The 26,925-nt window shown below is 47.7% G+C and overlaps 1 protein-coding gene across 1 annotated transcript in view; it reads left to right on the top strand.

The window, feature by feature from the left end:
* The window catches only part of GABRE (gamma-aminobutyric acid type A receptor subunit epsilon), a 39,620-nt gene extending 20,620 nt beyond the window's left edge, over positions 1-19,000 (top strand). The window contains exons 4-9 of the mRNA XM_064518273.1: positions 7,641-7,861; positions 8,478-8,560; positions 10,093-10,230; positions 11,388-11,540; positions 13,654-13,856; positions 14,983-19,000. Coding sequence (XP_064374343.1) covers positions 7,641-7,861; positions 8,478-8,560; positions 10,093-10,230; positions 11,388-11,540; positions 13,654-13,856; positions 14,983-15,276 — 1,092 coding nt within the window. The 3' untranslated portion in view covers positions 15,277-19,000. The remainder of the gene's footprint in view (positions 1-7,640; positions 7,862-8,477; positions 8,561-10,092; positions 10,231-11,387; positions 11,541-13,653; positions 13,857-14,982) is intronic.
* Positions 19,001-26,925: the final 7,925 nt, after the last annotated feature.

A 26,925-nucleotide genomic window follows, 5' to 3' on the forward strand; every position in this document is an offset into this window, starting at 1 on the left:
ACCCAGTGCGTGTCCTGTCCTGGGGGTGGTGAAAAAACGGACTAAAAGAAGGCAGCTCCTTCCCTATGCTGCTCTGCATAATACCTTGTTAAAGTATTTAGCGTCTTCCCCCTTAATTATGCTGTCCCATCTGCATATAGTGCCTTGTGTCCATGCCTCTGCCTTTTCAATAATAACCTCGTCAGGGAGAGCGCAGACAGACTGTGCTTCTATAAACCAGAGTCTGGCTGATGTCATGTCTCGACTCAAGGACTTTCCTTGATCCTTTGGGTAATAACTGTTAATCAGATGCTAAAACACACACGTCTAGGTCACACGCTCCTGGAGCTCACAGTGACAGACTCCATGTGCCGGGCTATGTTTCCATGAAAAGAGGAACAGACACCATGGAAATTGTGAGCTGTCTTGAGAGTTTCACGTGAGCCGATAACATCACTGAAGGACAGGAAGTGGTGTTACAAGGGACCAGCTCAAAAGGAAGGATTTGGAGGAGAGAAATAGTCTAGGGTTGTTGGATGGCATGGACATAAAAGCTGGCTTTTCCTGGTTAGCAGGGAGCTGGTGTTGGGGTACTCCGAAGCAGGATGGAGGGAAAGCAGCTGACATTCGAACATGCTCAAAGCACTCTGTAACTTCAAAGCAGTTAATCTTCCCAGCACCAGGACGGTCTACAGCTAGGGTCCTGGAGGATGCCAGAACTGCAGCTACCCATTTCTGAGTTTGTACCTCTACGGTGCATTCTCACCTTCGTTGCTAGTTCTGTGTGAAGGAAGCTTCAATGGGACAGGGACTTGTACCAGGGAATGGCTGTCCCTGGGAGTGTATGTCTCTCTGTATCCAGCTGTGATTGGGGCAGATGTCCCTGGTTGCACATGTATGGGAACAGGCATGAGCAGAGGTGTGTGGGAACATGCAGGTAGAGATCTCAGAAGCCACTACTCATTTTTTAAAGCCCCCTGTCCAGTTCCCACTTACAGAGACTCTGAGGGTGAGCAAGCCATGATTGGGGGTTTGCAGTCGACAGAGTAGCGTGTACAGCATGTCCTGTTTGAAGGCTTCTGGCAAGAGCAATGATTTTTAACAGTGAATTTTGTATTATAAAAAGAACGCTGTCTCTACTGAGATTCCCTGGGCAGAGGCGAAAGGCATTCAGACAAGGACAGTGCTGCCAGTGTTGCTGCAGAAGTGAAACAGATGGAAAGTTCAGTGTGTCACCTTGAAAACACAGATCATCAGAGCTCTGTTCCTTTTGTCCTCCCAAGCTCCCCTCATCACTCCAGCGTCACAGGCAGAAAGCTCTCTGGGGTCCAATTTGGGGAGAGGAGGACCTCAGAAGCATAATGGAAACTTATATTCCCTTTCTTTTGCTCTTTGTGTTGGGAAGATAAAACTCACTCTCCTTTCACTCTGCATTTTGTACAGTTTTGTTAACCAGAAGTCTCATTCCTTCCATCCCAGCACGCCCCAGCTGACACTGGGACTCAACACTGTCCAACCATACAGTAAGAGAGAGCACCTGGCCCAGAACAGGGAATGGGGACAGGCATCCATGAGCTAGGTGTCTCACATTACCAGTGGGTCAGTGGCAGAACAGGGAGAAGCCAAACACTGCTCCACCACTTGTTAAAGTAGTTGGTGTCAGGCAGTAGCTTACACAGTTAATAGACGTCCTCCCTGCTTGCTGCCTTTTAAGAGTGCTTGCACATGTCATGCCAGAAGCATATTCCTGCCCGCAAACTGTGGGGACAGTAAGTTGTAAGTCAGGTTTGAAGATTATTTTAAAACAAGGTTATTTTATTTACTTATCAGAGTGCAGAGAGTGTCTCTAGATGTTTTGCTGTTATTGAGCATGTGCCTTGGGCCATGGAGCCAGCTCCTTGGAGCTGCCCGGGCCCAGGATTTGTCGGATCTGCTTGCAGGCGTGGAGGGAAGCGCATGATGTCTGCAGAGGGGAAGCCCTCACCTGCACAGGGTGCGGGGGCAGCGCATTTTCAGCGTGGTGCTGCCAGAAGGGGGAACGCTTGGGCTGACCCCTGTTTTGCAGAAAAAGGGGGAGACTGGAGGAGTGGCTTCCTGGCTCGCCATGAGCTGCACAGGGACACCTAGCCAGGCCTCGAAAGAAATATACCCTGCTCCTGAGGCTTCTCTGATAACCCCACCACCACCGATTTTCCTGAACTGCAGCGCCCCTAAGGGTTTGCCCACAATACTCACTTTGTTCAGCTCTGTGGTTAAGCAATAGCGTGGACCCATCAGATTCACATCACCCCACCTAAAATGCTTGCCACCCTTCCCAGGAAAGCAGCCTGTTTGATTGTACCACTGTGAGGGACCTCACTTGGAGGTGCAAAGGGAAGGGGACTCCGTGAATAAAGAAAAATGTCAAAACCAATAAAACCTAGAATGAGACTGGCAGGGCTATTAATCTCTCATCCCAGCCATTACATAGGATTTTTTCCAAGATATCTCTCCTGTAAAGGAAAATGGAGGAATCTGTTTCCAGGCTTCTCTTTCCTCTATTTGGAGGTTTTTTTGGTGCTGCTGAATGCACAAGAAGTTGCAAACCACATCCTGAGATCCTTAATTTTTAACCTAATTGAGGAAGACCTGTTCATCTTGTGGCCTTGCTTCATCCTCTGTGGCATTTGTCAGAAAGCTGAGCTCTTAAAGAAAAATGAGAAAAGATCTTGTGGATGAACAGAAAGAAGCCATGGAGTGCTGATTCCTCAGCGCCTCATTAAACTCGCTCTTGAGGGGAGTCAGCTGAATTGCATACAGACTTGCTTGGAGCCATTTACAAATTACACACCACAAGGATCTTCTAGCACTGCAGAGCTGTGTACATTTGGTGTACAAGGTAACCTGAAAACACATGCTGTTGGTTTCAGGTTGTGTCATGCTAACCCTGTGAGTTTCGGGCATTAGTCTGCAATTGGGTGGCCCTAACCCATATCAACTCTGAATGCAGGCCGGAACTTAACCTGGAGTAGAGTTCTTGGGGCCAAACCCAACTGGAAGTCCTGGCTGATTCCCCACACACGCACAGCGGTGAGAGAGAAGGCACAGGAAGGAGCTAACCAAGGCTAGGCTGGAAGTCCTGGCTGTTTCAGGGCATTGGCATAGGATCCAGGGTCTAGACTTCAGGTCCGCGTTTGGAATGGGAAGCAGTCAGGTGCTCCAGGGCCATGAAGGTTAGGGCTAAGCGGCTGGGACTGGGATGACGCCAGGAGCAGGGGTTGGGGTGGCACTGCTTGGTGTTGCACAATGACAACAGTGGCCAGCTCCCACTTGTCCTGCGCTGGGGGCAGGTTGATTTCTGAATTCTTTTTTATTTTTCTTTTGCAATGAAAATTTGGGGGGTTTCCTTTGAAACAACTTTTCACAACAAAATTCCATAGCTTTTCATTTAAACAAATTTTTTAAAAATGGAAGGGTTTGAAAGTGGATTAAAATGTTTTTGTGGGCTTTTCTTATTTTTTCTTCCAAGATGGCATATTCCTGTCAATTCCACATCCCCATATTTCCGCAAACACTCTTTTATGAGACAGATTGTGTTTCATTAATTGTTTTGAAATTTTACCATTTTCTGGAAACAAGTTTCCACCAGTGTCTATGCTGTTGATATGAGAAAAATGAGGACTGATCAGTGACGTGGAGTAGTGCCAGATGATAAGGGTGACCAAGGTCCGTTGGGGACATGCTGAAAGGCTGAGTTGGATTTGAGCCCACACAGCTAGCAACAGAGATGCTGCAGGGCATGCCTTAGCTTTGGATAAATACAGGTGGGAATATGTAGGGTAGGCAGTCTTCAACATTTGCCTTACTGGTAGTTTGCTTTGTTATTTTATGACTGAAGTTTCGTGTAATATTGTTTGCATGTCAACATGTGCGTGCTACTCCAAATGTGATCCAAATGGCACAGCTAACTCTTGGAGCGACACCTCTTATTTCTTTAGCTCCTTCTGTTAAGAAAGCCCAAAAGCCCATGCTTTTACAGACAAGTTAACAGCCTCCATGTGCTGCACAGCAGATGGTGCAGTAATGTTGGAGGTGTGTTTTGTAATAACCTTTTTCCACATGGGAATATTGAGGTACAGAGAAGCCTCTTCCTGTTGCCAGCGAATGAATAAGTGGCAGAGAGGAACTAGGGGTGCAGGAGTTGAAGAAAAAGTGTTTCTACAAGTCTTATGGCCTGAAGTCATCTTGCAAAACTTTAGATATTCCGCCTATGTCAGCCTGGACTCTTTCTAAGGCCAGGAATAGTGTGAGGCATCTCCAGAAGATGACTTGCACTACTTCATGTTGGCAGCTCCCTCCAGAAATGCCTACCCCTCCTCATCCTCCCCATGGTCAGGTGCCTCCTAGTTTAATCAGCTCAGTTAGATGCCTACAGCTAAGTTGGATGAATCTGTGATATTCTGATCAATGTTCACAGAAAGGTCTGAGCACTGGCCAGCAGCTGTTCGGCGCAGAGTCACAGTCATGCAAGGTACTTCATCAACAATGAAAATGGTATTTCAGCTCCAGATGGGAACAGGTGCTCAAGTCTCCAGGAACAATGTAAAACTGGGATGTGTCCAAGTTTGGACCCAAAGCCTGGGTTCAGGTGAAAAGTCCACAGCAGAAAGGGTTTTCTCCTTGGTGCTAGTGTGGATTTGGCTGTGCCCTGAGGTCCCCAGGAGAGGAGCATGTTGTTGCCTAGCAGTCCAGCCTGGAGGAATGGATCTCACTGAAATGCTGAGGGGATGAGATTTGCAGTGTGAGGCTTCTGAGGCAGGATCTGTGGAAACAAAAAAACCCCATCACTCTAGACTACTTTTGTTGCCCTTGAGGGAAGGAGGAATTTTAAGAGCACAGTATCAAATGGGTCAGAGGACTGGCCATCCAAAGAAGGCAGTGAATTGTGAATAGTAATAGCTAGAGAGAATTATTGGAGAAAGGACTGAAGGCCAGAGCATTTCTGTATAAATCTTGCTTCAGAAAATTCTGAATGAAAATACATTTGTAAATACCAACATTTCCCAATGGGTTTCCCATCTAGAGGGAAAGGACTCAGCTCAGCTAATAAGTTCTTCCCCATGAATGGCTGTGCTTATAATAGCCACTGAAATTAGATCAAACCACAGGACAGGGACAATAGCCACTCAGACTTTCAGAAAAGCTCAGTGGCTTGTGTGCTACAGTCTTTGCAAAGGCTGGCTATGAATGGCACAAGAGGAGCTCTTTAATGCTGGTGCCTTCTGAAACTTTGGCCTTGACAGCAAGTGCTAACCTGTGATATCTGACCCTGAACTCTCCAGAAGCTTTAGCATTGGTTATCCAAGACCTGAATGCTGAATTTTACAGCAGGACATCTGACCTGGGCTGCCAGCTCTGAACTGAGATCTCGTAGGTTATCCCAATTAAGAGCTGAAACTGATGATGGCATCTAACATGGATTTATCATTGCATTTTTGCTTGCTTCCTCCTACGACAGAAGTGTTGCTGGGGAGGAGCAATGTAGGCTAATAGCAGCTCAAATGGGGTTTTGCAGAGGGCTTTTTTTTTTGGGGGGGGGGGGTGTCAAAGGCTTTATTACTTTGACTTTGACACCTGGCAAGGAAAGGAAAATGGCCTCAAGTAGAAGGAAGTCACCCTCCCCACCACCCTCCTTTTCTTGGGCTCCCACTACCCTGTCTTGTTCCTACTGTGCCAGCACTTCTTTGCCCACCTGTGGGCTCTGTCTTGCTGCTTCACAACCTGAGCCATGCCTCCACTGCCCACACATACCCCATCTCCAAGCAGCACCCAGATGCTGGAGTGAGCTTTCCCAGCTTCCTCCTTCCGGGCAGTGGACATGCTGTGCATCTGGCTTTGAAGACTGCTGTTATCCTAGCTCTCTGCCTCCAAAAGGGAGGTTAGTGCCTCCTCATGACTGTTTTAAATGAATTGTGGAGGTGATGCCTTCACTTTGAACATGCTTTAGCCTAAAGTGTAGCATCTGTCCCCACTTGGTGCTATGTTAGGACCTCATCCCTGTCACCTTGGCTCATCCCTGTGTCTGATCAGGGTGGAGGGAGTCAGCCCAAAGAGTGAATCGACTGCCTGTCAGCAAATGCTCTTTTCTCATCTCATTCTTATGCAAGGGATGTTTTCAGTACCAATCTCTTTCATCACCAGTTGGCTGACAGTGGAGTGAGGGCAAGGAAAATGAAGCAGGGAGTCGTGCACTGCCCCGCTCTGCCTCCCCCAGGCAGGACACACTGTCCAAGGGAGTGCTGTAAGAGCACCGCATCTATTTTAACGGCATTGTTTGAGGAAGTCATCTCTGAACCAGCGGCGAGGGCAGCAGAGGGAGGACGCACTGCAGTCATAAAAATTCCACCAACATAAATCAATAGATGGAGGAGGAGAGCAGGAGGGAGAGATGGCAAAGTCGGACACTGTTCATCTCTGCCCATAGGAAAGGAAGGGAAGCAGTGCCTCCATTGTCTTGGGGGTTTAACAGGAGTGAAAGGGAGCAGAAGTCAGAGAAGAGCTGTCAGGAGCGGCTCTTTAGTATGAACTGGAGGAATTGAATTTGGGGGTCTGACTTCAGACAGCCACTGAGTGCTGGGCATGCTCCTGCATGGCACTAATTAGCACCTCTACAGGCAGGCTAAGAAAAAGGGTAAGGAGCAAACTGGCTCACTGCAGCAGCAAGTAGCAGAACAGTGGGCTGATGATGTGGACCAGTGCCAGCCTAGTCAAGTTGGGAGCAGCCTCCCGGAACTGCTAGTTATGGGTGAGCATAGTTTGGTGAGACACCCTGTCTCTCACCAAAATCAAAGGTCCTTGTTGTGCTGCAAACTGTTTTCTGACTGCAAAAGGCTCAAGCAAAGTTTGAGCTGGCTGCACCAAGAAGAGTTGAGCCCATAGCGGGCCTTGCCCTGGCTGGTTTCCTTTTCTAATATTCAGCAACGGGTATCTGCCCAGGAGCCTTTAATGCCCCTGTTTTCCATATAAATACTAGGGATAACACTGTGCCCTGGGCTAGCCAGTCAATTTATGGTCTAAGCCTTGCATGGCAAGGACAGATTCTCACCAGGTTTATGCACAACACTACTATTGCTATTTGTAAAAATTAGGTATATGGATCACTGCTGGACAGTATCCTAACAGGTAGTAGAAAGAGTTGTCCGCTTGCTTTCCCTGGTGAGCTGGCAAGCAGCCTTCCTTGCCTGTGTTTGAAAGATGTAGCTGAACTATTAGGAAAGTGAGGGTGGAACTTAGGATTGGATTCAGCCAGTGCCCGTGCTGAACATTCATGCCTGTGCCAAGAGGTGTGCTCAGCTTGAGCTGTCTGGCAAGAGGAAGCCGAGGTCCTTGTTCATACCATCTTGGCTTTCTGGGTAAGGGTCAGGCCAAACATGCTACAGCTCTGTCCACCAGCCAACACACAGTGCTCGGCTCTTCTTATATGCACTGTGGATGTCCTGACCCTTAGCTAAAGATGATCCACAGGCTAGGAAAGGTTTCAGTGGTCACCAACAGCTGCTCCCAAGCTTAAGAGGCAAATGTTCTGGCTGTAACTTCAAACCAGTAGCCTCAAAGTTGGGAGACACGGTTCTGCCTTGCCTGAATCCCTCTCGGAAAGACATGTTCTTTCTTATCTTTGACAGGAATACACCATTGATATCTTCTTTGCTCAGACATGGTATGACCGGCGTCTTCGTTTCAACAGCACCCTCAAGGCCCTCACACTGAACACCAACATGGTGAGCCGCATCTGGATCCCAGATACCTTTTTCAGGAACTCCAAGCGGGCTGACTCCCACTGGATAACCACTCCTAATCAACTCCTCCGCATCTGGAATGATGGCAAAGTTCTCTATACACTCAGGTACGTCCAACAGGCACTATAGCTGGCTGCTGAAAAGAGGGAAGGAGGAGCAGATCAAGGCAAAGGAGGTTTTCAGGTGCCCTGAGACAGAATAGTGGAGATGTACGTGACTCATGGTGCTGATGTTTCCAAACATCTGGCACTTGTTGCAAAACAGGCTTCCCCTTCCTGAGATGAAGGCTCCCGAAAAATTGAAGCATTTTTCTAAACTGTACCCAGAAAAAAGTTAGAAGTATAAACAGTTTCCCAGACCAAAATCCTTTAAATATTTGTGTTGATCAGTCCAGTTATTTCATTTTGATAATAAACATTTGGCTTTTGTCCCCATAAATTCCAATTCCCATAAATGAATCTGAGAAGCTCACTAAACAAAAAGCTATTTTGAATGCGAAAATTAGATCTTTTTCCTCACTTTGAAAATATCCAAATGTACGTTTTGTTTTGCGGCTGTTCTGAAATGTTTTTGCAAACAGACTGAGCTTCAACAAATTAGTGTCTCTCTTTCAAGGAAGCAAGAATCCCTCTGTTACACTGTGGTGTTGGAATCAAACCACTTTCACCAGCAGAAAATCTCAGGCTCCCTCTCTCTCTCTCTCTCTCTTTCTCTCTCTCGCAGACTGACTATTGAGGCTGAATGTCTGCTCCAGCTGCAGAATTTCCCAATGGACACTCACTCCTGCCCTCTGGTTTTTTCCAGTTGTGAGTATCCATATCTTAAAAATAGTTTTAGAAGGCAAGTGGTGAAACATCAGCACTGTAAAATGCTCCCCTAGGGACACCATCCTCCCTTTTAAGCTACATTTTCACCTAATCTCTATGACCCTCTTCCTGGGCCAATATCCACCAGGTCCTGGAGCATCCTCCTACTCCTGGATTAGGAAGGAATTCAGGGCAAGATTCACAGCATCCGAGTTTCTCCTTAATTTGGATGGCCAGTTGCAGGTGATTATTTTACTCACTTTCTGTCACTCTGACTTACTAACCTGAGTGCATCCCTTCAGCCAGCACCAGTCCTGCTTAGCATCTTCCCCCCCATCTCCTGCTCTCTGAGGGGCTGGTTTGGCTTTCCAGACCAAGAAAGGCCTCAGCCTCAGAGGCAGGCCTACTTTCTGTACCCAAGGCCATCAAGAAGGGGAGAAACTCACATCCCCCATCTCCATCCGCATTTATCTGTTCTCATCTGCAGAGACGGCTGCTGATGCTGGCACATCTCCACTGGTAACCTAGCAGGGATCCTGTCTGCACCAAGAGATTCCCAACCCCATGCGTGGGGGTTGCGTTTCCCCCTGGAAAACTGGTTTAGTCATCTTTATGCTGGTTCAGCCTCTCCTGCTTTCCCTGCCACTGAAGAGATGCAGCTCACGTGGCTCGGAGATGCTTTGGAGGAAGGCAGCATGCTGAGGAGATAATGTCCGCTAGTCTCCTGCCATCCCTCATTTTTTGCTAATTAACAGTACATGCCATACATGCTCGATAATTAGAAGCACAGTTTTAGTTAGCTGTCAAACTCTCACTCCTTCCCTCCCTTGAGGAGCTCTCTGGTAGGTGTCAAGGTCCCTGCTTCACACTAGGCTTGTATCTTTGCCAAGAAAGCAGAGCCTGGAGAAGCCACACTCCCTCCTGCAGGAGCCAGGTCTCCTCCTCCGTGGGGAGTGCACCAATTCTTCTCCATAGATCAGCTCCCAGGGTGAGGGACACAGAGATTTGCAGGGCAGCCACGACCACACTGACATCCACTCCAGTGGCTTTGCATTCCTGGTGTACTCACTTCTGGAAAGGGAAGGTAGCCATGAGGAGAGGCAAAGGCCCCTCACTGCCCTGCTGTCAGCACTCCACTCCTCACAGAGGGTTGTTCCTATGCCCAGCAAAAAATGCCTAGAAAAGAAGTATCCTGAAAAGAGGGGGAAAGGAGAGCTGAAACCCATTAGGACTTCACGCTGGGGGAATCCTGTTATACAGACCCAAGTCTCCTTCCCACTAACCCTGTGGTTAGAAAGGCTCTATTTCTGGCTTTGCTTTTCCCATTCCTTGGGCTCAAAAGCTGCCCACAAAGGGAGATTAGGTCCCTACTCCTATCTTACCAAAGGGCATCAAAAATATCTGCTCAAAGGCTTCAGACATGTTTACAAAGCATTTACAGTGAGATGCCAAAGCTGTTGCAATCAGGGCAGGGGATGGGATACAGGCACATCATGTACTCTCTCCTCTGATGTCCCTGCCTCTTTTCCCAGATGGCTACCCACGTGAGGAGATTGTCTATCGCTGGAGGCGCTATTCCATTGAGGTCTCTGACCAGCGCACCTGGAGGCTTTATCAATTTGACTTCACAGGTTTGAGGAACACCTCAGAAGTCCTCAGGACTGGGGCAGGTGAGGCAAACGGCCAGCTCACAGAAATGCCAGCATGTTGAATACCTTATGGGAGACAAAAGACTTATCAGGCAGCTCCATGATGGTGAGGAAGGGACGCCACAACAGTACAGAGCTAAGGGGAGTTAGACCTGATGTGAAGAACCTAAGAATGAGAAAATGCGCCTTTGCTATAGGGAGTAGAGGTGGATGGAGATGAAGGATGAGGGGAAACAGAGTATGGGGCAGGTCAAAACTGCTGACATCTGTGGAGGAACAATGCTGTTGCAAATTAAGCTGTCCCTAATCAAAGGATTCAGGAGGGAGAGGAGGTGGAGCTCAGATCCCTTCTTGCTGAACCAGTGGCTGGCTGATGTTTGTCATCTTATCTCAGTAATTGCTTAAAAGCTTCATCTTAACTCTAGAGCTGCTGGGTTGCTCTTGTTCAATACTCACTATGAGCCTCTGAAAAAGAGAACCTCAGCTGTAAGTTGTCAAATGAGCAATGAGGATGTGCAGCACCAAATGGCCTTTTTCAGGGATAAGACCAGAGACTCAGAAAAAGTTACTGAAGGACACCTTTGTCATAGCTCAGGTAGTTAGTTGGCAAGGCAGCCAGTAGGCCATGTAGCCTGTTACAGCTCAATAGCTTTCTATAGAACAAGAACCCCCAAAGCAATCAGCTGAAGATGAATATTCTGTTGAGATATCTTGAGTTCTTCTTCCCTGAAACTTTCCCAGACCTGTGCTTTTCAGTGCTCCTGGCCACACAGTCAGGCTGGCACAAACACAGACTAAGGGCCACACAGCCAGCCTAGCAGCAAGCCAGCTAGCCAGTTAGACAACCACAAAGCCAGCCCTAAAACTAACCACAAATCTAGCAAGTCAGGCAACCACAGCACCAGGGTAGCCAGCAGGGTAGCCACAAAGCCAGCCAGCTACAAAAACAGCAAGCCAGCCACAGTGCCAGCCAGTCAAAAAGGCGATTCAGTTAGCCACACAGCTGTCCATGAAGCTAACCAGCTGGGCAATCACAAAGCCAGCCACAAAATCAGCCAGCCAGGCATTTCAAACAAGAAAACCTCAACAGAAACACTCCAGATTCTCAAACTTCACCACTTTCTGTGTTTTCTAGAAAGCCACGTTATGATTTCAATGTGTCTGTTGCTCTTTCCTAGGGGAGTACATGGTGATGACAGTTTCTTTTGACCTCAGTAGACGTATGGGTTATTTTGCCATTCAAACCTATATTCCCTGCATCCTGACCGTTGTTCTCTCCTGGGTTTCCTTCTGGATCAAGAGAGATTCTACACCAGCCCGGACATCTCTGGGTAAGAGACAGGTTGTTCAATGTCTGGTGCTTGTTGAACTCTGCAAGAGTAGCAGGCTGGCAGTGTTAAAGAATGAAAGCTCCTAAAGCACTTCACCATTTTTTGATGTTACTTGGCTTTCTGGAAGATAGTGCACTCTTCCATCTTCCTGTTTGTGACGCTCTTTCCTCAAGCTCAGCTGAGTCCCCACCTGGGCTTGCCTGGATCACTGGACTATTTCAGGCTGGCACAAGTTTCATGTATCTTGATCTGAGACCCCTGTGACAGCCTCTTCCAGGCTGACCATGTGGTATTCTCACACTCTGAAGGGGAGAGGGAAGGGGCATGCTGTGGCATTGCAATACTGTGCAAAGGTCTCCTGCCACAGGTGTGTATTCTGCATTTCCTCATGACTTCTCAAGGGCTCAGGGTATGTCCAGCAACATGAAGGTTCCTGGGTCAATGAGCAAAGTTGCTCAGCCATATCAGATTCCCAAGCACTGTCAGAAGGTGGAAGCCCAGTAGGTACAGGTTTTCTCTGTCACTCACACCACAGTGTGAATCCAGGATGTGGCAACAGCCCTGCTTATTGCTGAGTAATTTGTAGTGGCTCTTCAAGGCAGGATAAAGCTCATGTTGATCAAATACTGCTCTCTTATAGGAGCTAGAGAGTTCTTCACCAGTTTTAACACACTTTGGCCATATCTGTATTTTGCAGCAAGCTCTGCTTCCCAGCGCTGCCTCAGCCCTCCTTAATTGGAGGTAGTGTTGCCAGCCCTGTCTGCAGGTCTCTGCCAAGAGGGAGGGGAGAGGCGAGGGGCTGTCAGCATCAGGCAGGGCTAATCTGAGCTCCTCTGTTCTAACCATCTCTCCCCACCTTGCTCTCAAAATCAATTTATTTGGTGCCCCCAGAGAAAGGAGGAGAAGGAGTTGAGTGTCGTTTCCAATGGAGGTGAGGGTATGCCATAGTCTGTGACTGGAGAAGGAATAAACAGCAAAGGGTAAAATGTTCTACATGGCTGACACCGCAATGGTGGCTGCCTCGAAAAGCACAGGCAGGTTCCCCCAGGAGAGGGACGCTCTCTGTGCGAAGAGACCTCAGCGTGTCAAGAATAGTGTATTCTCTCGACGGCCCCTGTTGTACTTCATACAAATGATTCCCGGTACATTTCAAGCCCATCAGCCTACATTAGGGCGATGTAAACCCTGCCAGTTCCATCAGCATTTCAAATATATAGGAAGTCACATCACAGCTGCTAATGCAAATACAGCAGGAAAATATGAAAATCTCTCTCTGTGCTCCCATCCCAGGGCCACTGGGGTGAGCACAGGAGAGGGTGACATGCAGGCATATTTAGATCAGTGCTAGAGGAGGAGGAGCAGGAAGAGTTCCTGCTCATTCTCCACATCCTAAAAGCAGTGGATGAGATCATGATACCAGCTCTTGGAGCTGATCTTTGTTGGCTCTTGATGCCTGTTTCCAGAGATCAAGTTTATGATCATTATTGCTGTTTCAAAAGCTATTCCAAGTCCCATTCAAGTCAAAAGAAATTCCTTACCATTTCTGCCCATGCAATGAGCTTTGCATTGGGCCAAATTCATCCTGGGAGCAAACACTCAAAGGCAAAGGGAGGGCACAAACTTGGCCCTTTGCATTCTGGGCCATGGTTCACATCAGCCAGAAACAGCAGTGCTATGATGTCTGCAATATTGTCACACTTGTTGCTGGCTCAGCTGGACATCACTCAATGAATCCCAATTCATCCATTGACTGTCCAAAGCCATCTGTTCACTGTTATAGCCCATGTTAGCATGTCCTTCCCTTGGATTCTCCTCTTGTCACCCAAGCAGCTGTTCCTTGTGTACAGTGTTAAACAGGGGCTGAGTTCCCCATTTCTGTACCAGTCCACATTGATGGCTTGTGTGACCTGATTTCAAACAGATCTTATTCCATGGAGCATTGTCACAGGGCACTGCAGGACCAGAGTCTGGCTGAGTAGAGTGAAAAAGGGACCCCCAAACAGTCCAGGAAGGCCCTTCAGAGAGGAAAAATGGGGATGTTTTGGCAACCCAGAGCATGCAGAAGACAGAAGTGCTCCTCTTCATTACCTGAATCAACTCTTTTCCCTCTTAGGTATCACCACTGTGCTAACAATGACCACCCTGAGCACCATCTCCCGCAAGCACCTGCCCCGTGTTTCCTATATCACAGCCATGGACCTCTTTGTCTCTGTGTGCTTCATCTTCGTCTTCGCAGCTCTCATGGAGTATGCCACACTCAACTACCTGGTGGGAAACAAGAAACCACTGGAGCACAACAGCAGGAAAACTAGGCTGGTAGGTCTAAGGGGCCAGCAGAGGTGGATGCTGTTAGAACCCCAAGCCATTTAGGAATACCCCTTCTGTGCCTACACTGGAAACTGCTGAAGTTGTTTAGCTTTTTACACATAAATCCAGTGTACATGAGGCCCTCACACCCTGCTTTGTGCTGGATGAGAGCATCTGAAAGGTGAGACACAACCAGAAAAAGCCACTGAGGTTCCCCTACAACAAAGGCGTCCCTGTCAGAGCCAGTCATCCTGCCTCTCTTCAAAGTCACTGGAGAGCTTGTCAGTACAGTTTAGGGTGACTCGTGACCAAATGCAAACGTCTGCTTTAAGATGAGGCAATCTACATCTAGGCTCTCCAGCCTGTACTGATATGATCTACATGGACTATGGAGGCATCTTAGATAGCAGAGATCCACAAACCTAGTGTTTTTTTGTGGTCTATCCATAAGAAGACCTGCTGAGCGTGGGGATAGTAAACCCAAAGTGGCCTTTATGCCATTGAGATCTGTTCAAGCTCATGGCAGGTACTCCTGACATATCAGTTGAAACAGGGCTCTGAACTGGGTCCAGACTAAAAACAAAAAGCCAGATCTCTTCCTAGCCAGCCTCATTTCCCAGCATGGGTGGAGAGAGCCCTTCCATAAAACTGATGATATGCCTCATCTGCTGGAGCAAGAGGTTATGAGTCACAGCCTTGCCCCAGGTTTCCTCCTGCAGCTGAAAGCAACCAGAGGACATGTCTGGGCTGCATGCTGTGTCTCCAGGGATAGCTGAGCTCAGGGGAATGAGGGAAGAGGCTAGCATAGCTGAAACCACACAGCCCCAGTTTGCTGTCCTGAGTATTAGTGGCAGAGATGGGGAATCAGAGCATTTAGATCTTCTTGTCTAAAGCTGTGCCATACGATGCCAGAGAGGTAACTTGCAGTCATGTAGGGAGCTGTCAGTTCCTGCAATATGCCAAGGTGGTGATTTAAAACCAGGGGCAGAGATGGGGAATGATCAGTCATCTCTCTCCATTGAGTTGTGCCCATGCTATGAACTGCCTAATTGCTAGCTGCATGAGTTTTTCTGTCTAGAACACTTTTTTCTTGCCTTTTTTTTCCCTATACTGCATTTCTCCCTCCTTGTTACAGCCATCTGCTGGTGTCCAGGTGATGCCATCCTTCACCACCATCAACATCAACAACATCATGCACTGGCCCCCAGAGGTAGAGGAGGATGAGGATGAAGACCCTGGCTCCCCATGCCTGGAAGGAAAGGAATGCGAGAGATTCTTCTGCTGCATTGAGGACTGTCAGACAGGGATGTGGCGGGAGGGGAGGGTCCGCATTCACATCTCCCGCCTGGACTCCTACTCCCGCGTGTTCTTTCCCACCGCCTTCCTGCTCTTCAACATTGTCTACTGGATTGCCTATCTGTATCTGTAGCTGTTCTTTGTCCTCAACTGGAATAGACTGGAGGCCAGCAAAATGGTTTGTTCAAGGAGCATAGCAAACAGCGTCTCTTCCTGTTGTAGTTGATCATCAGTCTGAACAGTCCAATTCGGTGATTCCTTCTTCATGCTCTCATCTCTTCTGAGAAGAACCAGACAGCTTTTATTTTTTAGCTCCCAAACCTGTCTTTTTAGAGAATCTTCCCTTCCCAAACCACCCTTTCTCCAACACCACCAGCATTTGACTCCTTGTAAGATAGCCCAGAAAAGTCCTATTCCGATCAAAAGGTTAGGGATTTTGTCAAGAACAAAAACCTGAATGTGTTTCATTTTTCCATCCAATCCCACTCCAAAATTCCATGGGAAGTGATGGCAAATCAAGTTTTCTGCATAGTTTTTAAGTTTTTAAAGTAGATTTTACAACTTCTACACCACTTCCACCAATATAGACTTTGTGGGAGTGCTAGAGACATGGAAAGGTCAGAAGGAGAGAGGGGCCAAAGAGGATGGCTGTACAGCCTTCCTTCTGCTGGGAGCTGGGATTGGCCAAAATGCTTTGAACCTGCCCAGAAAGCTGGTTGTGGCACAGACAGGGGTATCCTGTAGGACACCTGGGGAGCATTCCTCATGGATTGCTCTGCTTCTTGCACCACATGGCACCCAAATCATCTACCCAGCGAGGCTTTGCTGATCCGACTCATCAGATGATGAAAGGCATTTCATGGGTCTAAATGGTCTGCTGTCTTACCAGGACAGGATCTCTAAGGGTCCATGGTGGCATTCTGCCATGTGGTCAGGACTTTGACCAGAGTATGCAGCTTAACTTTGGGCAGAGCCAAAACGTGGAGAAAGCCCCTATGCTACAAAGACCAGAAGGTGTCTCATATGCCTGTTGTGAGGTAGCTGTCTTCAGCCTGTCTCAGTGACCCAGTACTCTCCTTCACAAGGACAAGTGTTGAAATCCTCAGATCTGTGCACAGTAGTAGGTGCTAACCCGAGAAATGGGTACTAGGGAAAGGAATACTAGCAGCTAACCCTGCACCTACCAGTGGTGGGGAAGAGTTCCTGCAGCTCAGATATGTTTCCTTACTTTCTTCTTTTTAATATTAAAATTAAAACCCAAACGTCACTAAAACTGTATGCCTCCTCCCACTTGCCACCAGTCTATGCCCCTTTTCTTCCCAGAATCAGGAAGGGGAACAAGCCATGCATAGCATTCCCCATCTGCCCTCCTTGGTAGCTCTCAGGAAGCTCAGACAGAGATGGTTCCTACTGTTCTTGCTCTCCTGCCAGGTCTCTGTCAGCTGTGACAGGAACCATCGACATATAAAGAAAAGGGCTTGAGAAAAGTGAAATACAGTCTGAACTGGGAAGAAACTGCATAATGTAGAAGGGGAAGCTCAGGCCCAAGGTTCACAAGGTGTAAATCAGCTGCTTCCCCAATGACACTAACTGCTGATTTGGCCCACAGCATGAGTGATCATGAAAAGCAGTGTACTATGAATATTTACTGTGTAAATTAAAAACAGAAAATCTTTTTATGAACAGTGTGTTTTAGAAACAATTGTTACTTAAAAGGCTTGTCACAAAAAGAAAGCTGGTATGGCTGCAGAGAAAAGGTTAGGAATGGCTGGCTCACAGGACAGCTAACAGGGCGAGGCCTTTTTATATATTCTTAGACAGCAATTTGATCTGGTTTAAAGATGAATTTTGACACTTAAATCTGATCTGAGTAATGAAGTGTCACGTTTAATTCATTCATAAATACAGACCTACCTTGGTTCCAGAGGAAGAGCTAGAGCGCCTAATTAAGTACACAATAGTACAACACTCAGCTAAGTACAACCTAATGGGGTCAGACCAGCATAGCTCTGGAAGGGGAAATTGTGCCTGTCTAACCTGTTACAATTCTTCTTTTAAAACACCAAGTAAGAGATAAAGGTTACTCAGAAGCATAATTTGCTTAGCTACTCCGACAGCTTTTGAAAGGATGGAAAGAAATTATGGCGGGTGGTTCTAACTGAGGAAATTGATTTAGTAGAATTATTATTAAGGAGGTTCTAATTAGAGGAAATTAATTGAGGAGAGGGGGAAAAAGAATTGTTAAGGAGGCTCTAATTAGAGGAAATTAACGTTTTAGAGAGAGAGACAGAGAGAGGGAGAAGTCTAAGAAAAGAATCAAAACAACTTCCAGACAAGGAGAGCTGCTTGGTGATGGTGCTGACGCCCAGCCAAGCGGGCTGATGTTCTGCTTCTGATAGCAAAGCACTATTAGATGTAGCAATAGAAAAACCTCCTATGACTCAACTGTATGCTGACAGGGAGCTGGATTAGACAGGGATCTGTGATCTCTGTAGGGAGCCAAGAGGAAAGAGCATCCTAGATTAAAACTGGCTCACGTGACAGACTCTGAGTGAAGCGTGTCTTCACATGTCAGAAGGCAGCTGCTACTGTGTGGGTAGGAGGGGGCACCCTGGGGGCAAACCAGGGCCCATGCCAAGCATGTTCATAAACAGTATGGTGGTATAAAAGGTACGCAGGCAATGTAGGCTGTGGTGAACACAGGCAGCAAAATCTGGAGGGGAGCTTCTGAGAAAGGGCTGGTAGATGGAAAAAATTAATGTATGTGTGCAAAAAGAGTCCAAACCTCTCCAATTCACTGAGGCCACAGAGCACTTGGGAGCTTTGATGGACGCCGCTGATTATCGTGGACATCAAAGTAAAGACATCAGCACTGTGAGCAGCAGTATGTTGGATTTAGACCTTTTAAAGAGTGATCCAGGAGAGCAGCAAGGTATGCAGGAGACCTAAAAGGATGACAGAGACTCGGGCAAAGTAGACTTGAAAGATTATAAGATTTCACCAAAAAAGATAAAACTAACATATACCTGGGTAATTTAACTGATGATGGAAGATTTGAGAGTGACTTGACAGAAGAAAATAGTTTAGCGTGGGTTGGAGCACAAGGGAACTGATTACTAAAGCTGGGGAAGGGGGGGGGGTCTTTTTGGCTTGGGGAAATCTGTGCCCATCATAAATAGCTCAATAAATAAAGGCACGCACAAATTCAGTCATGCTTTTAAGTTTCTACAGTATCTCAGAAAAGAAAAGCAAAAAAGAAAGATCCACCATTGTTTGGAATAACTTTGCAAAGCTCAATTTTCCTGAAAAGAGGATCTCCTGCTACGGACAGGGATCCCAGGGCACAGAGACATTCAGCAGCTGTGTGCTGTTCTGCCCAGCAAGGCAGTGGGAGCCCAACCCCATGGCTCCTGCCCAGGACAGCATAAACCACCCACCTTTCCCCGCATGCTGTGGTTTCTGCCATCGCCCCAGCATGGGTTACAGCATTGCAGCGGCTTTCAGACTGGGACAGCTGCTGCCTTTTTACTGGTGTCTGACTAGCTCACTCCAGGGAACACAGCCTTAAAACATCTGGCTAATGATTGGGCTGGAAACAATGATATCAGCATTTATGGCTTTTGTTTAGAAGACGACAGGAAGTCACAAAAAGGTTGATTTCTCATTTCTCTGTCTCGTCCTATTCCTATCCTTCCCCTCCGAATGATGCCATATAGGCGATCATTTTTAGACTGTAAGCTCGTCAGGGCAGGGACACTCTTACTGTGTGTTTGTACAGGGCCTAGCACACTAAGGCTTGATCCTTAGCTGAGACTTCTGGATGCTACTTATTATAGAAAATAAACAACAGTATGGACTGTCTGGCTCCAAGAATACTGTCTATCCACTCCGTGTGTGCAGGTTAAAAAATGTCCCCCGCTCTCCTCCCATTGTGATTACTGAAGCTGGGCAATATTTTTATTTCCCCAGAGAAAAAGTTATGATCGGAAAATATAATTTTCTCAGCATATTGATATTTCCCAAGGGGAAAAATGTTGGTTTGATATTTTTGGAGTGGGAGGAGATTTTTCTCTTCTTTTTTTCTGTAAGAAAAGAAAGACAAAAGTTGTTGCAAATCAAAAGCCCTCAAAAGCGGTCTCTGCCATTTCAGATCAGTGTTTCAAAAGCAAGCGAAACCTGCGCCTGGTCTCCTCAGTCTGTTTGCTCGTTTCCTTTGCAAGGAAGATGCTGCAGTTACAAAGCAGATTGGGGGGGGAGGGGGGCTACTTTGCTCTTTTTGTTCTCCCTTAGAATGACAGTGAGTTTTGGGACGCTCAGGCTGTCCAAAAGGAAAATCCCAGCTCTTGAAAAGAGTTTCACCGGTGGCTAGCAAGCCTCCTGCTCCTGAACCGGGGGTGAAGAGCTGCTGCAAGCAGCATCGATGCTGCTGCAAACCCATCCCCAGGCCCACGCAGCATGGTAGGGTACGTAAAACCTGTCACTTGTTCAAAGTCAGCACTCGTTAGTCACGTTGGACATGCTGGGGAAATTAATTGGCTTCCCACAGTTGGTGCCCCCGCCCTTGCCCGGCAGACCCTGCCCTCCCTGCACCACCTGCCCCCTCCGCGACGCGCCGCACGCAGCCCCGCCACGCTGCCGGCAGCTCCCCAACACCCCCCCAACACCCGTCGAAGCAGCTGAGCTACTGAGGAAGAAGGAAAGGGAGTGCTGAGGATAATTTAAAAGTTATTGTCCCCCCAACACATTAAAAACCCTACAAGAGACCATCTTAACACACAAAGCAGCCCACAAGGCCCGCCTTGGGAATGCCTGGTCTCGAAACCCTCTGTCCCATCTGCACTGTATGAAGCAGGGGGACACGCTGCCACCGCCGCCATGTCCCCGCTGCTGGGGCCGCTGCTGCCACGGGCCCGCCTCGCCCGCTGGACAGGGAGGGCTGGGGCCTCGCTGGGCGGCTGCCACCACGCCACGCTACAGCCTCTCCTTAATCCTTCATGGGCCGGGGGGGGGGGGGGGGGGCTCCTCGCCCGCCTTTCGTCTAGCCCCGCTCCACCTGCGCTGCCTGGGTGTTCGTGCAACGCGAGCCCGTCTGGCGTACCCGGCCTGGCTGAAGGGCCCCATGGCCGCCCGGCAGCTCCCCGTCGCCAAGGAAACCGCTAGGCCGCCAGTGCTCCAACTACCAAATCGCAGTGTTTTTTAATGGGATTGTCGTCCCCCCCCCCCCCAACACACACACACACACACACACACACACACACACCCCGCTTCGAGTGCTCACAGGAGGCGTAGCTGTGTTTATCTGCGGCTCAGTGAGCGAGCAGGCTCACCGGGCGCGCGAGGCCGGTTGCTGACTAACGCCGGCTGTGAGCGCAGCGTGCCGGTGTCAGCAGCCCTCACCCAGCCCCGGCCGTGGCACCTCCGGGGCAGCCGGCCGCGAGCCGCCGGGCAGCTGAGCAACGGCCGCGAGCCCCAGGGGTGCTGGGCAACGGGGCGGTGGCAAGGGCTCCGAGCGAGGCTGGGGCACAGGCCCGGCCTTTCAGCCCCACGTCTCCTGGGTGCGTCTGGGGAGATCGCTCAGGCTCTATGAACTTCCCTGCGTTTGGCGTCCCTTCCCAGGGCAGACACCACAGTATATCCCAAAGAACAAGTCAAGCACTGAAGGCTCTGCAATAGTAGTGTGGATTTTTTTTTTCACTTTTTTTTTTTTTTTTACTGCGAGGCTGGTCTGTAAATGCTGCTGAGATGACTGCTTTTTGGCCTCAGCCCCAGGGAGGCTTGTACCCAAGAGCTATCTGAAGCTAGACCTTGGGACCAGCATGGGTGCTACAGCTCCGGCGGTTGCACCTGGGCACAGAAGGACACAGCCTTCACATTTGGTCTCCAAGGGCCCTTTTCCACCATTGAAACTCCCTACCTGAGAGTCTTCAGAGGCCATTTATGAAACAAGTCCTGAGAAATGTGCTCCTCTTTCTGCTGAAACACACTGTTTCTCTGTCCAACGCTTGATGAGCAGAGCGGGCACAATGCGTGGTCAGTGTTCTCTGGCAGGTCTATGTCCAGCTGCTCCTGCTCCATCAGGACGAACAAGAACAGGAGAAACTCTGTTCCGGCTTGTTTCATACCAGCTCAGTACTCAGCCCTCAAGAGGGAGAAACCTCTCTTCTCTCTCTGGCACAAACTATATCACTTCCAGCTTTGACAGCTCCCAAAATGTTAAAAACATGAAACTGTGATTGGTAAGGGGAGGGAGAAGGAAAAGAAAACTATATTAAGATGTTACTTTCTGCATTCCTAAAATATATTCATTGTGATTTGTCTCTCTCTCTCTTAATGCCTTGGATTTATGGGTCTTGGGAAGATTGAATTTAAGGAGAATAGGCTCGACTAGCATTTTTAAGCTCTTGTGGAGAAACACAAGGCAAGAAGGGTGGCATAGAGGCTTTTGCCACCGCAATCACAGCATCATTCAAGTTGGGTGCTGCCATCCCAGACCTGTGTCAGCGTGACTGCTACATCACACGATTACCTTCATTGTCTCTGTTGCTCCAGCTCTGTGTTATTGGAGAAAGTTGATCCAAGCTTTTCACCCCAGCAGCAGAACCTGCTCATGGAGAAATAGCATCAGTTACCTGACAGCACAGCACAACCCCTGTCAGCCCATTAGGGTCAGGAGGTAGGGAGTTGCACACTCTGGGAAGTGTCAGGGGCACAACATGGCTGCAATTACGCCATTCCCATTAGACTGGGTGGGGAAACCAGGGTAAATGCCCTATTGCCTGCAGACCTTGTGCAAAGAGGTATGCTTGGGAAAAGAAAATCTGTTTTCTAAGGATTGTAGAAGAGAAAATGGACCCAAATTTTTGCCAGAGGAATCTCAGGTCTACATAGTTATTCCTGTCACTGATGCTGATTCTTTGAATTTCTGCATGGCATGAGTTTACCTCTCTCTCCCTGTTTCTTCACCCTCTCCCCACATCTTCCAAATGGTGGCAGGCCTCATCCATCCCAGCCACACTTCCAGCATCATCTCAGCCAGTATGATAACAACAACACTGCAGGATGGAAGAGAACAACCGAAACCTTAATAGTTGCTCTAAGCAGGTCGGCATAGCAACATCTCCAGAGAGCTCTCCATGGGGTCATTTCCATTCACTTTAAAGTCCACTTGGGCTGCTAGAGTGCTTTAAAATGGACTCAGAAAAGCTGTTAATTAGGATTAGTAGTTCCAGGAACATCAAGCCACACTGCTTCAAGCTGAGCCACTTATTTGAGACAACACAGGCCTCTTGACTACCCAAAGTGCAGGACATCATACTTCAAGGCAGACAGTTCTGGAGTTGCATGGCAGAACCATCTGGTTGCCTTGGAGGGAAGACTCCTACCCTGCCAGCTGCACAACCCTGCAGTGTCGCTCCTGTGATCAGATCGCCCTTTGCTGCACTTGGATGTTTGGCAGATCAAAGATGTACCAACCATCTGCCTGGGGTGTGGGAGAAGGCACAGGCCCATTTTACCAATACGAGTTGCAAGTGATGTGAAGTCCATCGGGCATATGATGGGTGCCCCTGAGTGATGTTTGTAGATGATGCCTATGCAGTAAGCGGTCTGTAGGGCTCCAAGAGAAAGTTACCACTGTAGACAAGAGATGGAGACCATAGATGTCAGGATGCTCTCTCAAAGCCAGTCGCAAACCACAGGGACAAACAAGATAGTTGCTTGTGTTTTGTGATTGTTGAAACATGACTTTTGTTCTAATGCCATAAGCTTCCTGCCCTTCATCAGTATCCAGCATAAGAGGCTCACAGAGGGTAACATGTCCCTGGTGTGTGACACTAACACAGCCAGCTTAACAATAGCTTTTGTCACACTCAAGAACAACAAGCTGTGGGAAGAGGCTAAGCTACCTCAGGACTGTTATTGGGCTGATTTGTGCCTCTCATGTTACTGACCCTGGCAAACCCTCCCAAGACAATCTTTTCGGACACCTCCTCCTTCCAAATGTGAAGTGAAACACCCCTTTCCATCACATTATTCTGCTTTTCTTGGTGTTTTTATCCCCTCAGGGTAAAAACTGCCTGAGTCAGAGCTGAGTTTGAGATGAACCTTCACAACTGGGAATGGAATACTAGCTTCTTTGCATACATGTCACTCTTCCTGGAGAAATACATTAGATCTGGTCAAAGAAATACCCATGGCAGCACTTCAGGCATCCAGTCTAGAATCTATGTTTCAAGACCACACACTTCAGGGCTGCTGACAACCATGCTTTCAGCTGTGCCTAGCATAAAGTGAAGTGTCTTTTACCATGTTGAAAACTGGACCAAGTCAATTCTAAGGCAGAATCTGAGGCCTCACCCTTCTCCCATTTTAGCCACTGAAATCTCGTGGACTGAAAGAGAATATATGACAGCAGTGACTTGTCAGGCCAGAAAAAAAGAAAACCCTACACAGAAGTTCAGTCTACAGCTCAAAGATGGTAGGTGCTCCTTGCCTTAATAGAGGTCTTATATTGCTCCTCTCACATAAGTATCCTTCACCAATCAACCCTTCTTTCACAGAGCTTTAGCCAACTCCAAGCAGTGCACAACACAGAGCAACAGGTCAGGGAAAAAAGTCAAGGCAAAGCACAAGAATGAAAAGTTGTAGGAAGAATTTAGTGAGGTACAAATATCACAGCTTAAAAAAGGAATATGCACAATGCTAGGTGACTAGATCTCCAAGTGAGCTCAGATCTTGGTGCCTTGGCTAAGCAGAAAGACTAAACCAAAAAGCAGAAGGAACGTCATGAGTCTTGTGGAATGATCTGAAAGCCCTTGCGTGCCCCCGCTGCCCAGTACCACTGGACCACCAAATCCTAAAAGCTCCGTGGAGAAATATGTTGGGTGTAATGAGGCATTTCTCATTAACTTCCCAAGATTTCTCAATGTTCTGCCTCTCGGTATGTTCATATGGCAGCAAATTATGGATGAGGGAAAAGCATCTCTCCCTAAGCCATCCAGAGAACACAACGCGACAAAGCAAAATCATAACAGACAGGGAAACTTCTTGTGAGTAATCATCCTCTCTGCTTTCCCTCTCCCTTTCCAACATTTTTGATAGCCCTGGTATTGTTCCCTGCAGCCTGGAACAAGAAGGTACCTATTTCTGCTGCAGGCATAAACTGCTTTATGCTGGAGGAAAGAAGAGGATTTTTAAACAAGGCTAGACTTTATTTTCATTTTAGAGGTAATGGAAGGAAACAGCAGTTGCATCTTCAGTTTCTCTCTACTAATGCACTTTGTACATGCTCAGCAGAGTTTGATGGCCCTATTATGCCATGTACATGAAATAAAACAACTTTCCCTCACCCAAAGCACTCACCATCACACCACATATGAAAAAAAAAAAAAAAAAAAAAAAACGAATACAGCAAAGAGAAGACAAGAGCAGTTCTGACCAGTGCAAAAGAAGCCAGAGTGGCTACATATATATGAAGTCAAATGAAAGGAGAGCAGCCCAATGCCTGTGGAACAGAGAACATTTTTATCAACTGTTCAGCTCTATGTGCCCAAAACACAAGGCATTTTCAATGGCATCGACTTTGTTGTATCCTACCATTTATTCCAATTTTTGGCTTGACCATCAACTTTCATTGATCAAAAAGGAAGATTAAATAACTTTTTCCAAGCTGATATTTAAAAAAAAAAGTACACAAAAGACTCCAGTCTGGTGTTAAGGAGTTACTTGTTGGCTCCTACAGCCTCCTCAGTTATTACAGCCCTCCATCAGACTTTATCCTGCTCTACATCCATATGATGCAAGACCCCAAGAAGAACTGCCACTTTTGAAACTGAACTAGTGCCATAACATTTTGCCACCAACTAGCTCTTGCAGAAACAGTTTTTACCTGCTGATTACCTGGGCTGTTCTCCAGCAGAGGGTTTGTCCCTGCGACTCTCCAAAATGCCAGGTCAGGAGAGAACTGTGGTGCTGTACATGATTGTTGTTCACGCTCGGGCACTGGAGTATAGAGTACTCTGTATTTCACCTTCATGGATCAGCCAGAGCTCCAGATTCCCCAGGAGCCCTCCTGAGGGAAACAAGAGTGGCTCAGTGAGATCTCAAGGAAGAGGCAGGTATATGGCTGACACCTGGATTTACGGAAAGCCAGAGGAAGAGCAAAATATGAGCTTAAAATAAGTTTTAACCAAAAAGGCAGCTGATAAATGCAGAAAAACATCTGCCCTGGCATGCAGTTCATGACTTTGGGTGGAGAGAGCAGAGCACAAAAAAAAAAAAATCCAAAAATAATCTGAAATTTCTGCTACCTAAAAATGAGTCAAAATAGAAGCTAATCCTCACTGTGATCAGATTCTACAGCAAAGCCATACCTCTCCTCAGAAGGTCAAACTCTTTGTAGGCTGCTTAAAACAGACTCTGTGAGGATGAAGCACAGGGACCTCACTTTCAAGCAGGTTAAGACCCTAATGACCCCAGCCTGCCCGTACTATGCTGTGATGTTTCCCAGACCGCAGCCCAGCCAAAAGGCAGTGACTCCTACCCTCTCCCACTGCACAGAGACAGTTGAATATTGCTCCAGAGGCTCCCAGTACCTGGGAGCATGTCTCCTTCCCCATGGATTGTACCGCAGGCTCACACGCTGACCCAGGCCAAATCACTCCATCCCTACGCTGCATTCAGATATCCTGCTATAGAAGACACTTAGATTACCTCCAAAGGGTCTAAACTGAAGAGCAAATGACTTGATTCAGGCATTGAGACCCCACGTTAAGTTTTTATCTGGTTAATGTTACTGGTCTGCTCAGGAGAAAGTACACTGCTGGGCCAGCCAAAGCCAGCTCTGAGGAACTCTGATGTGCACATCAGTGAGGGAAAGTAGGTAAGGTGTAGGAAAGCAATGTACCTACAGAATATGTTGTTGGTGACACAGCTGTGGGGGCACAGGTAGTCCAGACCCAGTGGTTACTCCCTCTTCCATATGAACAGTGTAGGGAGTACCTAACTTCTCTGGGGCAGCCAGGACACAGCCAAGCCTTCCTGGAGCCCAAGGTGGGACATAGTCCCTAACAGGACCTGCTCAGTGACTCCTCTCCTCGTCCCAGGGACTGCTGCATTGTAAAGGGAGATTATTGCATTGCAGAATTTATTTTAGCTACAGCTGGGAAATGTAATCAAAGCAAATGCAATAGCTCAGGAGGAATGAGAGTAGGATTAGACATTTGTATGAATAAGAATAGCTTCTGCACTTCGACGTGCTGTGATAAAAATAATAAGGCCTTCAGTTCTCACGTGCCAGGGCAGAAACCTGATCTCTGAACAAGGTCCTAGAAAGAAATTTCCTCTCCTAGTAACAGTCACCAACAGTCCATAGCATGGGGTTTAGTGGCCACTAGCCACTGCTAGTGGTCATTGTGGGAGGCAAAGCTCACTGGATAACCCACAGGCTTGTTCTGGAGCTGTTGGGTTAGAGAGGGAATGCGGTGGATTGCAGGCAAAAATGAAATAAGTACATTACTCCCTTTTGCTCTGCATTTCTCTGCTAGATCTTTGTACCTTACAATCAGTGAGTTTCTGTACTGGGGTCCAGGGATGCCCTTGCTTGGTTCGGTTTGTTTCTGTGCAGTGACGGATCGCTGCCACCCCCCATCTCCTCCACCCCCACCAAGCTGACCAGCCAAACTGTAATGGCCTTAGCCCCAGCTGATTAATAAACTGGCTTAAGACTGCTGATTTCTTTGGACCATTAAACCTTTCCCCCCACGACTGGTCATTAATCCCCCAA

Source organism: Dromaius novaehollandiae, chromosome 11 (assembly GCF_036370855.1).
Source record: "Dromaius novaehollandiae isolate bDroNov1 chromosome 11, bDroNov1.hap1, whole genome shotgun sequence".
Classification (NCBI taxonomy): Eukaryota; Metazoa; Chordata; class Aves; order Casuariiformes; family Dromaiidae; genus Dromaius; species Dromaius novaehollandiae.